General features: G+C 35.1%; 1 protein-coding gene across 3 annotated transcripts in view; it reads right to left on the bottom strand.

The window, feature by feature from the left end:
• Positions 1 to 13,284, bottom strand: part of LOC129281448 (putative mediator of RNA polymerase II transcription subunit 26) — a 64,232-nt gene that overhangs the window by 30,821 nt on the left and 20,127 nt on the right. Inside the window, exons 4-8 of one of the 3 annotated variants that reach the window (XM_064112754.1) lie at positions 5,516 to 5,636; positions 4,033 to 4,165; positions 3,228 to 3,388; positions 1,998 to 2,858; positions 507 to 639 (exon numbers count right to left, since the gene is read on the bottom strand). The exons of the other annotated variants lie outside the window; for them this stretch is intronic. Of the exons in view, the coding sequence (XP_063968824.1) occupies positions 507 to 639; positions 1,998 to 2,858; positions 3,228 to 3,388; positions 4,033 to 4,165; positions 5,516 to 5,636 (1,409 nt within the window). The remainder of the gene's footprint in view (positions 1 to 506; positions 640 to 1,997; positions 2,859 to 3,227; positions 3,389 to 4,032; positions 4,166 to 5,515; positions 5,637 to 13,284) is intronic. 3 annotated transcript variants of the gene reach the window in all.

Here is a 13,284-nt window from a genome sequence, read left to right as displayed (position 1 = left end):
GCAAAATGTTGAAAATTTGATTAAAATCGGACAATTAATCAGGAAGTTATTGAATTTTAAATATTTGCATTATTTCATTGAAACAGTTCTAGGCATGTCTTCATGAATATTCATTAGGTGGGCTGATGATGTAATATCCCCACTTGTTTTTTGTATTTCATTATATGAAATTAGGTTTATTAAAAAATAATTCTACCAAAAACTAAAACTATTGGATTGACAACTTCTTAAGAGCATTAGTTATTTCTCCCAACAAATTATTTCACATAATCGAGACCCATCATTTAAAATTTTTTGAAAAAATGAAACAATTATGATTTCACGTAATTACATAAGAAAATTCAATAACTTCGTTATTTGTTATCCGATTTTGATGAAATTTTCAGCATTTTTTAAAACGGAAAATCAATGTCCCTTCCTTAAATATTAGGAAAATCATTAGAGGACAAATAATTTCAATGAAGAAAATATGTATAAATAATCAATATGAATGGAAGTATGATTACCTAGCCCGCGCAGCAAGTAGATATTTCTTTCGCTGTTTTCCGTCAAGTTTGTGTTTTCTTGCCAGATGCTTGGACATGTCTTCGACCTTTTCAGAACAGATCGGGCAATCCCTCGTATTGCGGAATCCCTTTCCTGCAATGAATATTGTGAAAAAGAAACTATCATCAGGGTTCCTAGCTTTTCAAGAAAACAAAATTTTTGATTTTTCCCTGATGGAAGTTTAAAATTTCCCTGATAATCATTTAAACCAATTCCCAGCTTTGCATGTTGTCTAAGTTGTTGCAGTGAATTACATGTATTTTCAGTATAAAATGATAACTTTAAATTAAATAGCACCACCATAACCAGTCATTCTATGGATGTTGTTTTGATAAGGAACAAAATATAACAGAGTCTGATTGACTACCTTGCTTTTGACTTTTTGGCTGATAAAATTTCCCTGTTTTCCCCTCATTTGAGGCATTTTTCCTTGATTTGAGGTATTTTTTATCAAATTCCCTGATTTTTCCCTGACTGGAAAAATGTTAAATAATTTTCCCTGATGGGCTGGGAACCCTGATCATGTACTTTTTAAAGGCTCAGGAATACAGATGAAATTAATAATGATTAATGAGTGTGTGCATCACAAAACTTCTGAATGGGGGTCTAAAGATCTGGCCACAAAGTGCAAAATACAGGGTCTATATAGCTAATGATTTATAGGGCAGAATGAAAAAGAGGGTGAAAGAAACTGATTATGAACATGCTATTTATCACAATACGAGTGCATACTAAATTTCTGTAGTCAGCCCTCTTACTTGATCTATATTCTTTGGCTGCAGTCGATCCCTAGATTTGAAAGGGATGCACCGAACTGAGAATATTTATGTTTAAATAAATAGAGTAAAATTCACAGAGCAAAATGCTGAAAATTTCATCAAAGTCGGACAACAAATAACAAAGTTATTGAATTTTAAAGTTTAGCAATATTTTGTAAAAACGATTATATGCACGTTGCCATGAATATTCATTAGGTGGGCTGATGATGTCACATCCCCACATTCCTTTTCACATGAAATCATAACTGTTTCATTTTTTCATACACGTGAAAATGATGTGTCTCCATTACAATGAAATAAGCTGTAGCAATAAATAAATACTGGTAATAATCAGTTGTCAATCCGATTGTTTTTATTCTTGATAGAAAAAATTTGAATAAACTTAATTTCATTAAGAACAAGTGGGATATGATATCAGCCCACCTAATGAATATTCATGAGACATGTCTAGAACTGTTTTACCAGAGTAATGCAAATCTTTAAAATTCACTAACTTTGTTATCTAATATCCAATTTTGAAGAAATTTTCAGCATTTTGCTCTGTGAATTTACTCTATTTATTTATATAAATATTTTCAGCCTGGAGTTTCCCCTTAAACTGGATCACTGATTCCAATTTTTATTTCTGATAACCCTTACTCTATGACTAATGAGTAAAATAAATATACTTACTGCCTGTCTTGTGTCTTGCACTTCTTTCCTTTTTTGTGTCGCTTGTCACCCCTAGGTTTTCATCATCAATTTCTTGTTCTGCTATTTCCTCCTTTTGTTGCTCCTCCACTTCATCAGCTTTCTCTTGGTGTGTCTCTCCTATTTCTTCTTCTCTGCCCTCCTCCTTCCCATCTCCAATCGTTTCATTATCTCTCTCTACTTGACTATCTTCCATTGTTTGACTATCATTTTTTGCATGACTATCTCTCTCTACTGGATTATCTTCCATTGCTTGACTATCCCTTTTTGCTTGACTATCTCTCTCAAATTGACTATCTTCCATTGTGTGACTATCTTCCACTGCTTGACTATCTTCCTTTGATTGACTATCCTTTTTTGCTTGACTATCTCTCTCTACTTGACTATCTTCCATTGCTTGACTATCTTCCTTTGCTTGACTATCTGTCTCTACTTGACTATCTTCCATTGCTTGACTATCCTTTTTTGCTTGACTACCTCTCTCTACTTGACTATCTTCCATTGCTTGACTATCTTCCTTTGCTTGACTATCTGTCTCTACTTGACTATCTTCCAATGATTGGCTATCCTTTTTTGCTTGACCATCTCTCTGTACTTGACTATCTTCCATTGCTTGACCATCTTTCTTGACTTGACTAACTTCTTTTACTTGAAGTTTTTCTCCTTGATTATTTTTCTCTGCTTGACTAAACTCTGTTGCTCGACTATCTTCCTTCATTTGAATATCTTTCTCTGCTTGACTACATGTACATTTCTTTGCATGATTATCTTTCTTGGCTTGACTACTTTTCTTTGCTTGACTAACTTCCTTCATTCGACTTAGTTTCTGTGCTTTCATAGTGACTGTATAGATAGAAAAAGAAGTGTTAGACAAATTTGATCCTCTGTCGAATAGCAGTCTTACAACGCACAAAATCTTGATGAATATGTATACAGTAATTATTTGAGGACATAAATATACATGTATAGATGTGTGTCAAGAATGTAATTCACCAACCCTTAATAGCCCACTGCCATTTCCAGTTGACATTATCAAGAATAACTATGAGAATTCATATTAATTTTTTAATGTAGAAAAAACTAACATGTTCAGTTTTCCTATAATGTTGAATCAGAGAATAAAACAATCAAATATAATGTATTACATGTAGTATCTTTTCTTCAATATGTTCATCTTATCTAAATGTGATTGCAAAAAGCACTGGTTATAACCTTTTATAGTTTTTCTTATCTCTTCTTTGCCCATCCCATGAACTGTTAATAGATGGTTTGATAAGCTTGTATAATTTTTGCCTTCACAGATGGGACAATCACTGCGGCGGCGCCTTCTCATCTTTCCACTCATGATACTGCTTTGTCTCTGTATTGGAACTCTGCAGAAAAAAAAAACACACAGTCTTTTCTTTACACTACATCATTTGATAACAAAAACTAGATGGAACTTGAATTTCTGATACTCAAAGACCAGGGATGAAGTCAAGGCCAGTACTTCAGAAAATTAAAATAATAACAATACGTTGCATATATAAGGCGCTTTTAACAAGTGGTTCTAAGCGATTAACAAAGGAATAACATAAAATCATAATACAAATCAGAGAACATAATATTTCATATCGTAACAAGAATTAAGTCAAGTAAAGGTAAGAATAGAAAACGACCACAATCACAAACAATTACAATTAATACTTAATAAATTAGGACAGGAAGAGATATGTTTTGAGGAGAGATTTGAAGGATTCAAGAGAGGTGGACTGACGGGTATGTAAAAGGAAGACTATTCCAAAGAGTGGAAATAGCAAAAGGCGTAAATTGGTTGATATCATCAGATGTAACATGCAGGAAATTAAGTTCTCAAACTGCCTAATTTGTGAGTCTTTGACTCTGAGAACTCATTTTGTATTCCTTCATTTCAACGGTCCATCAGATATTGCACCGGTGACTGGCAGCATCAATCTGCCAATGGTGAACTGGCTAGTTTCTCTCTGCCCTAAATAAAGATAAATGGAAGTATAATTACTTGGCCCGTGCAGCAAGAAGATATTTCTTTCGCTCTTGTCGGTCAAGTTTGTGTTTCCTTTCCAGATGCTTTGACATGTCTCCCACCTTTTCAGAACAGATTGGGCAATCCCTTGTATTGCGGAATCTCTTACCTGTTGTTAAAATTGTATAAGAGATATTCATGGTGTCAATATGTCCATTTAGATAAAGGTTCAGAACGAAATAATTATATTTGATTGAAAATTGGTAAGAATATCATCAATGAATTTAAACTAAAGGCATTGACCCCTTTTACTTTCTCACTTATAACATCTCATATCAAAATTTCAATAATAAATTTCTGATAGTAAAAAAAAGTTGTTGTGGACTTGTCCTTTAAACTAAAGGGCAAGTGGATCAAAATGCCCAAGAAGGATACAAATGAATGCAGAGAAATCAAACAAGAATAGTGCTGAAAATTTTATCAATATCGGATGTAGAATAAGAAAGCTGTGCTTATTTTCATATAACAGTTTATGCACAACACGTTTACACAGTGGTACCCATACAATAAGAGGAGCTGGTGTCTCTCACTATTTCTTTTGATGTTTCATTACATGAAAAAAAATCTCAATTTACATGTATGCACATAGGACAAAAGTATTAAAAGCATCTTCATTGAATTGCAAAACATTGCAACAATGGTAAATTGGCAATCCCACATATTCACAGATTGACTAAACCTTGTTTCACATTATTATCAGGAAAACACTCATACAGGATTTTTGGGGGGTAATTCATAAGGAAAATATCTTATGTTGTCTCAATAAAGTTACCCCAACTAGCAATACAATAAAGAATATGTGATAATACTAAAGAGCTGTAAATAGAGAGTAAATTATTAAAGGACAAGTCCACCCCAACAAAAAGTTGATTTGAATAAAAAGAGAAAAATCCAACAAGCATAACACTGAAAATTTCATCAAAATCGGATGTAAAATAAGAAAGTTATAACATTTTAAAGTTTCGCTTAATTTCACAAAACAGTTATATGCACATCCTGGCTGGTATGCAAATGAGGAGACTATGATGTCATCCACTCACTATTTCTTTTGTATTTTATTATATGAAATATGAAATATTCTAATTCTCTCCTAATTGTCAAGTGATTCAACAATTAATTCCTCCATGAAAATGTGGAATGAGCATTGTTTAATACTATATGGATCAGTCAAGTTGGTCCTTATTATCAAATCTATAAAACAATGAAAAATTGTATAATTCAAACAATAAAAAACAAAAGAAATAGTGAGTGATGGACATCATCGACTGACTCACCTAGTTGTGCATATCACTGTTTTGTGAAAAATGTCATAACTTTCTTATTTAACATCCGATTTCGATGAAATTTTCAGCACTATGCTAGTTTGATTTTTCTATATTTATTCAAGTCAGCATTTTCCTGGGAGTCCCCTGTGTGGACTTGACCTTTAAGAGTAAAATGTACTTACAACCTGTCTTACTTTTGTTTTGGGTGTTACTTGTCACACTTTGGTTTCCTTCCTCAGTCTCCCATGGCATACTTTCCTCATGAACTTCATTATGGGGTACATATTGAAGAAGTTGTAACATGGCGTTCCCAATCTGTAAACAATAAAGAGACTTTACATTGTATTACTAACATTCCAGAAGAGGTGACAGACCTTAAGTTAAGTGCTTTCAGCACAACTGGGTGTTGTGGTGTGCGCCTATAATCCAAGGAATGTTGGGGAAATTATCAATTGAGGCACAGGTTTGACCCCTCGTGACTTCTTCTGGACAGCAATGTTAAAGGTTGTTACCTACTGTAATGTATAGCCTACTAGAAGTATCACTGAAGCTGATTAATACCCCCACCCCATGCAATGAGCTTGGCATCACAGTTTCCAGCACATTTGGATAATGGGCCATGCATGAATTGACCCCAAGACCAATGTTTGTGTCACATTTGATGAGCATTGGCAAAAAACTGAGGAAGTAGTTTGATCCAAAAGAGTTTTACCTAATTTTTGCCATAATATACTGTTACTGTGGCAACACAATATCTGACACGTCTTGCACATATCATTGGCTCAAGACTATTTAATGTGTATGCCAAATTGACATTCATACCAAACTAAGCAAAAGGAAATCAAATAGTATAATATAACAATACAACTTGCAGAAATGGCAAAGATGGGAGGAAACTATATCCCCTTTAAAAAGAAACCAGAAATATAATTATAAAGCAGGAACATTTAAATGTTTTTGAACCACAAGTAAATAGTGAAGTCATTTTTCACTGTAAAGATTTGGACAATATTGGATTAAATCAAAACCTCCTGCTTTTAAATGCAATTTTTGTGTAGTGCCTGAACAAACAAGACACTTCCTATTAAACTGAATGCTCAAAATATAGAAAGAATAAAGCAATTACAGACTGCCAAGAGGCAGCAGATATCGAAGGATTATTAGCTTCATCAGAGATTTCACACCAGACAGCACTTGTGTCCTTCGTATAAAGAAGAACACATAGACTCCCTTATTTTAAGGATCTCTCTTAATTTTAACATTTTGCATATTTTAGATATGTAATAAGTTCAGTTTCTTGGGAGTTCTGGTGCGGGATCTGGCCTCAGTGTAAGAAGAACACATAGGCTCCCTTATTTCTAGGTTCTTTCCTCATAACAATTTCCTCATAACAATTTTGCATATTTTAGGTATGTAATAAATTCAGTTTCTCGGGAGTTCTGGTGCAGGATCTGGCCACAGGGAATAGGGAGGGACCTGGGGCCACAAGAGCAGATACTGATCGAGAGTCTGGTCATCATCAAGTGGCCAATAGCTGGTGTGTCAACCATGCTAGCTTGCACTCTGGTGAGAGCTGATGATGGCCTCCCAGTAGCAAAGTAACCCACCATCCCTTGAACTTGACTCCAATTATTTGACAATTATTTAACTACAATTACGATATATGCACCAATATACATTTCGTTCATTATATGAAACAGGTTGTTAACAGATGTTGTATATAAATATGTATATACATGTATATATATGTACCTAAATCCTGCATAAGGCAAATTTTGGGGAAATAAAATATAAATTCAAGAGGAATAACGTTTAAAGATTCTCATGCCAAATTTTCCCCTTCAGAAGGTTTTTTTTTTCTCGCAATCACGGTCCTAGAGCGCGTGTGTTCATGTATCATGCTACAAAGTTTTGATCGTTTTGATGAACTCGATCTTGAGCTTTGCAATGTTGAAACAATTGATGTGTATTATGCCCATGTTACTGTGAATCTGTCTAATCTACATCTTATTTTATTCTACATTATTAGCTATATATCATAATTTACCCAGCATACATTTGTTCTAGGTCTATTAACATCCGTAAGTTTAAAAGTATAGAAAGCCCCATGTGGAAATGAGCAAGATTGTGTCTAAAACCCAGCCTCTTCTCCAAGTTTCAAAGATACACTTCGACATAACGTGCAAGGTTGCGTGCTACATGCGCAATACTACGGCGCGGCCCGGATATCAATGCAGCACGAAACAAAGCAAAAAATGTTTTTTACGAAAAGAAAGCAGCTTTCCAAATGGAGGCGTTGATTTGATAAAGAATGTGAAGAATTCCGGGGAAAAAAATCATTCAATGAATTAAAGATCATGAACTATTTATTAAAACATTCTTTTAACAGGGTAATATCCCTTTAGTTCACTTTGCAACAGTCGAACTACTTTTCAAGGGAGCTCTGTATAATTTGGATGAAATGACAAGCATAAAAAAATATATTCTTACAATAAAATATACAAATAAAAAAAGAAGAAGTTCACAGTATAAACACATTACACAAATGGGTGAACCCTGACCTCCCACCCGTCCCCCAAAACAGTCAATGAATATAACGGAAGATACACATATATAAAAATGGTTTCGAATGTAACCTATTTAACTTAAAATACATGTTCAACATTTAATTAAATCTAATATGCCATAAATCTCACAGGATAAATATTAAACACAAGATATTGCAATACCCCATGAATTACAATATTAAAATTAAAAAAAAATCTATTCTCATTCATTTAATTTTTATTTATTTAATTGATCTTGTTTAATTTGTGCAATTTCGATTTAACATGAAAATGACATTGTAAAAGAACAGATACATAATTATTCAATTGGTATTAAAATCAGTCAATGAAAAATATCATGAAGTAACAAATTGCATTTACTATTTCAGCTGGGCATTTACTGCTAATACCTTGGTCACATTTGCTCTACGGCCGCCGTACGGCGAGTTGAAAACAGCCGTTTGAATATTTTTTTGTCCAACTACATATAGGTGGTTTGAATCCGCCGTAGAGCAAATGTGACCAAGGTATTACAGACAAGTAAATAAGTAGAAAATAAATACTAGCTGTATATTTCATAAACTTGATGAGATGATATATTTTCAGTTCAAAACCTAAATTTCCATTGTTATTACATTCATAAATAATATTCTGGTTGTATAATTCATTGTTATATCTTTCACATTCAGTTCCATCAAATAAACAGTCAGTCCGCAAGCCCCTGTGTTAATGAGCAAGATTTATCTAAGTCCTCTCGTGGCTGAATTCATGTCCCTGCAAAATCTCGTGAATTGTGAGACTTTCTTTCTCAAAGAATTTAACCACTTTCTCCTTGAGTAATATTTATTATTTTTGTACCATGGGCAAGAGTAAATGTTACTCTTTTATATTGGTCATTTCTTTTGAATGAAATATTTTGATAAATAAGTGAATTTTTTACCTGAAAAGATGCATCAAACAGAATTTTCTTCCTCTGTTTTCACTTGCAAATTGTGCAACATTTTGTGTTTTAGGCACCAACATTATTTATATCATCAGAAAGCTCAAACTCTATATTTTCTTACAATGTCACTCTTGATATGTGGCATCTTTTAGATGGGTCAGCAGCCAGCTTTTTCCATCAAGATGCAAGGCGAGATTTCTGAAATTTCTGAGTAACATAAAATCCAGAGTTCTGATTGGCTGAATACTGTTTTCAAAACAAACAGGCGCGGGTAATTTGAAGAGATTACCACATGGTGAGTGTGACCTTGCAGAGGCCCAGTGTGGGGAACATTGGAATTTGCATGGGTGTGTGGTCTCTATGACCAATCAGAGCGCAGTATTCTTGTTTTTGAGCTGCAAAATGTACTTGGCCTATGAAAAGCTGGCTGCTGACCCATCTAAAATACATCTTCTTATAAAAATTATATCATATTAAAGCTTAGATCTTCAGCTTTATCATGATCTAAAAATCATTTGTGCCCAAACAGAAATTAAGTGTGAAAACAACAACTTTTGTTGCATGAAAAAAATATTTCGTTTCATGTTTTAGATCAAAAGTTTTTCCTATATTACAACATTCTTTTAAAAATCCAAACACATGACCTGAAAGAATGATTCTTCTTCTTTACAAAGATACCAAAAACATGAAATTTGGTCAATATTTAGAGCAGCAATGGCCAAATAAAAAGAGGTGTTTTGGTTCGCACCAAGCTCATTAACTATGCAAAAACCCTCTAGCCATGAATATCACTTGGATAAAAGAAGCTACTTTTTCAGGGCTTGCAGACTGACTGTAAAACAGCATGTGATACATATGGCTAAATGGAGGTTATGTATATCTTTCATTATATCCTACATCATGTATGCTGATTGGTTTAAATAGTATCATGTAACCAAACATATTCTCACTATTTTGTGATGATGTTGAAAATGAAACGCCCACTGAAGAAAAATTGCTACTCCGTGACATCAATGATGGAATAGTGTGTATTCCATCATTGACGTCACAGATCATGATGGCGCAAGCACTAATACGCGTTTTGCACGCTGAGCGCGTGGCTTCAGGAAAAGTAGGTCAGTCAGCGCAGTGGGTTATCTTGGTTCAGATTTAAAAAAGGATAAACTACGAGTACAAGAACTAGATTATCAAAATCTTTTGCTCTAACTTATAAAAGTAGGATATAAAACAAATACATACCAGGCCTTTATTTTGAAAGTATAGAGGGAATTATTCATCCTCAGTTGTACTTGCAAAATCACTATCTTTACCTCCGGGCTTCGCCCCTTGGGAAAAATAGTAATGCCAATCCAACCTCGGATGAATTATTCCTGCTATACTTACTCAAAACCTGGTATATTTGTATAGTATGCAGGAGTGAAAAACTATTGTACATGACATTTTCCTTTCAATCTAAATCCTGCCATGTAACCAGATACTTGAGCATTAATCCTTTATCCAAAATATGGAAACTATAAAAGAGAAGGTTTGAAGCATTTACCTTCATCCATATTCAATAACCGTTACATGCCTTAAGTTTTGTAAATGTGGCCACATTCTTCCTCTGTGATATCTATTATGAGTACTGACTCTATGGCGATATAAGGTTGAAGTAATAAGGTCACGATTCTTTAGGTCTAATCCTGCACACATATTTTTCAGGCGTACCAACCTGACGTATGGTCTTCAGACAATCCCGTCCTTGGAAACAAGTAATGGTTTATCACAGAAATTCCAGCTAGCTCTCTTGACTTCTCCGTCGGCCAAGGTATGCATGGCAGAACGAGTATTTTCCCGGAAATAGTATGGACACTAAGTGATATATTCCTTTTCCACTTTGATATCTTAGTTTTAACGTGCATGCTAAAGGCCTTTGTCCACAGGATCTAATCCTACTTGATTTTTGTCCAGCCATGCCTGAGCATCGACGCCCTGCCAGTCATCTACAAAGAGCCTGCTGAGCTCGCAATAAACAGTGTTAATCTGCATACCACAAGGTCATGCAGTCTTGTGTATCCGTGCAGATTTGTAAACGAAATGCAAATTCATCACTAGCAAATTCAAGTTCCCCACTGTACGGACACCATCCTCATCTGGAACTGATTCTGGTCGTCTCAACCTTGTTTGTATTCCCAGATTAAAGCGCAGATGTCACCAAAAATTGTATTATAATGAAGTTCCAAGAGCAAGACAAAATTGTAAATCTCTGCCGCTTTCACATCACCATCCTCAATTAGACTCAGACCTTAAAGAATCTTGCTTGATGACTTGAGTATTAGTGCAACCTTAATTTGGGTCCTGGTATGATTGTGCTGTTCTCATTTGATGAGAGCGTATTTCCTTAAACTTGTGTGTAGTGTTCTATGGCTTCCTCAAGGTGGATTTAAAAAAAATATATTTCTCCTATGTTGCCATCCTCTGAGTGGAGTTTCGCCAAACTTGCTTCAGTGTTTTTCAGACATAACTGACTTTTTTTTTTTTCATTAGCACTGGATCCTTTTGGCAAAGTTGACTGCTTTTGCCACTTCGAAATTTTGTAAAAAAATTTTGTGCTAAAATCCCTCTGATTTCCCTTGAGATGAACATACTGTAGAAATGTTACAGGAATACACATACACACTCAATGCACAGCAGTCTCTTCTTCCTTCTTGCATCGGCGAGTATGCCTCTCAATGTAAGTCTTCGCAAAAAACCCACTGCACGTTCCGCACATGACTGGCACAGAATCTTTCATCGTGGAAGAACGTTCTCTCTTAAACACCGGAGTAGACTTCTTTGCTTCAAGTTTGTTCACATGCAGAATTCCCTCTTTCTTAAACTTCTGGAATTCGCGAATTCTCTCCTTTTTGGGCAGTTCTAATGCATTCTTGACCCTCGGATTTCCTTCATGCACTAACCTTATATGGTGCGATAATTTTGATGCCATCGTACCACAGAATATGCAACATCTATACGGTTTCTGATAGTTTGATTTCTGCTTTCGTGGCTTTGTTACTGTTGAATTCGACGGAGTATCCATTTCAGCAACATCATGGTCAGTCACTTTATGTCTTTTGACTTTTGGGTGTTGTTTTTTCTTCTTTTTCTTCAAGACAATTATCTCATCTCCTCCTTGGATTCTCTTGAGATCTGATGCAGAAGTAATCTCATTCGAAGAATGATTCCATCTACATTTATCATCTGATGACAGATCAGACACCTGTTCGTCTGAAGTGTTTCTGTGAGCATGGGTCAGATGGGATCTCCTAGGTGCAGAATGTTCAGGCCTGAGTTCATATGAAGATAACTCAAGCACAAGCTCTGGTGATGATGGGCCAAGTTGTGGCTTGTGTTCCTGTGAGATTGGTATACAAATGGTCATAACCTACATTAGATAACTGCACGCCAGATCTGAAATATATTGCAGTTAACTCCTTTAAAGTCTAAAAAACTTTAAAACTAATCAAATCACACTGTCACTCTCATATGCAGTTATTATTTAATCAAGTCTTCATTCATTGCAAACATACGGAGCCTTTAAAGTGCCATCGACTTGACGACTTGGCGAGATACTTTATCTTGCCATGTCGACATAATAACCTTATTATGTCGACATGGCGAGATACGTTATCTCGCCAAGTCGACTTATAAAAAGTTATATGTCGACATGGCGACATGTAACATAACAAGTGGAACGCCTCTGGCAGTCTCGCCTGCATTACGCAATTCGATATAGCAGCATTGCTTCCTTTGAAAAACAGCTAATGAATAATTATTCACAGAAGAAACATTAATAAGATATTAAAATATTATGTCCATTGACCCAAAATGACCTTTGACCATGATCATGTGACCTAAGGATTGTGCAAAACTATCATTCATACTTGATTACCCTTATGTTGATGTTTCATGAGCAAGTACCATAAACTTCCTAAGTTATGTTGCCAATTCCACACATACTCCCAACACAGACAGAGTACATTGACCCTTAGTGACCTTTGACCTTGGTCATGTGACCTGAAACTCGCACATTATATTCAGGGATACATGGTTGCTCTTATGGCCAAGTTTCATGAGCTAGATCCATAAACTTGTAAAAGTTATGATGACAATTCCTCAAATAACCCCAACATGGCCAAAGTTTGTTGACCCTAAGTGACCTTTGACCTTGGTCATGTGATGCAAAACTCAGGCAGGATATTCAGTGATACTTCATAACCCTTATGTCTAAGTTTTATGAACTAGGTCCATATACTTTTGAAGTTATGACAACATTTCAAAACTTAACCTTGGTTAAGATTTCAATGTTGACGACGCCGTCGTCGTCGCCGCAAAAGCGGCGCCTAAAGTCTCGCTCTGCTATGCAGGCGAGACAAAAATTAATGAATCCTCTTTCTTTTAAGGCTTGGATTCAGATTCAGATTTTTGTAAATCCATGATAAATCCAATTAGAAAA

Source organism: Lytechinus pictus, chromosome 18 (assembly GCF_037042905.1).
Source record: "Lytechinus pictus isolate F3 Inbred chromosome 18, Lp3.0, whole genome shotgun sequence".
NCBI lineage: Eukaryota > Metazoa > Echinodermata > Echinoidea > Temnopleuroida > Toxopneustidae > Lytechinus > Lytechinus pictus.
This window is presented reverse-complemented; position numbering and strand designations above follow the sequence as displayed.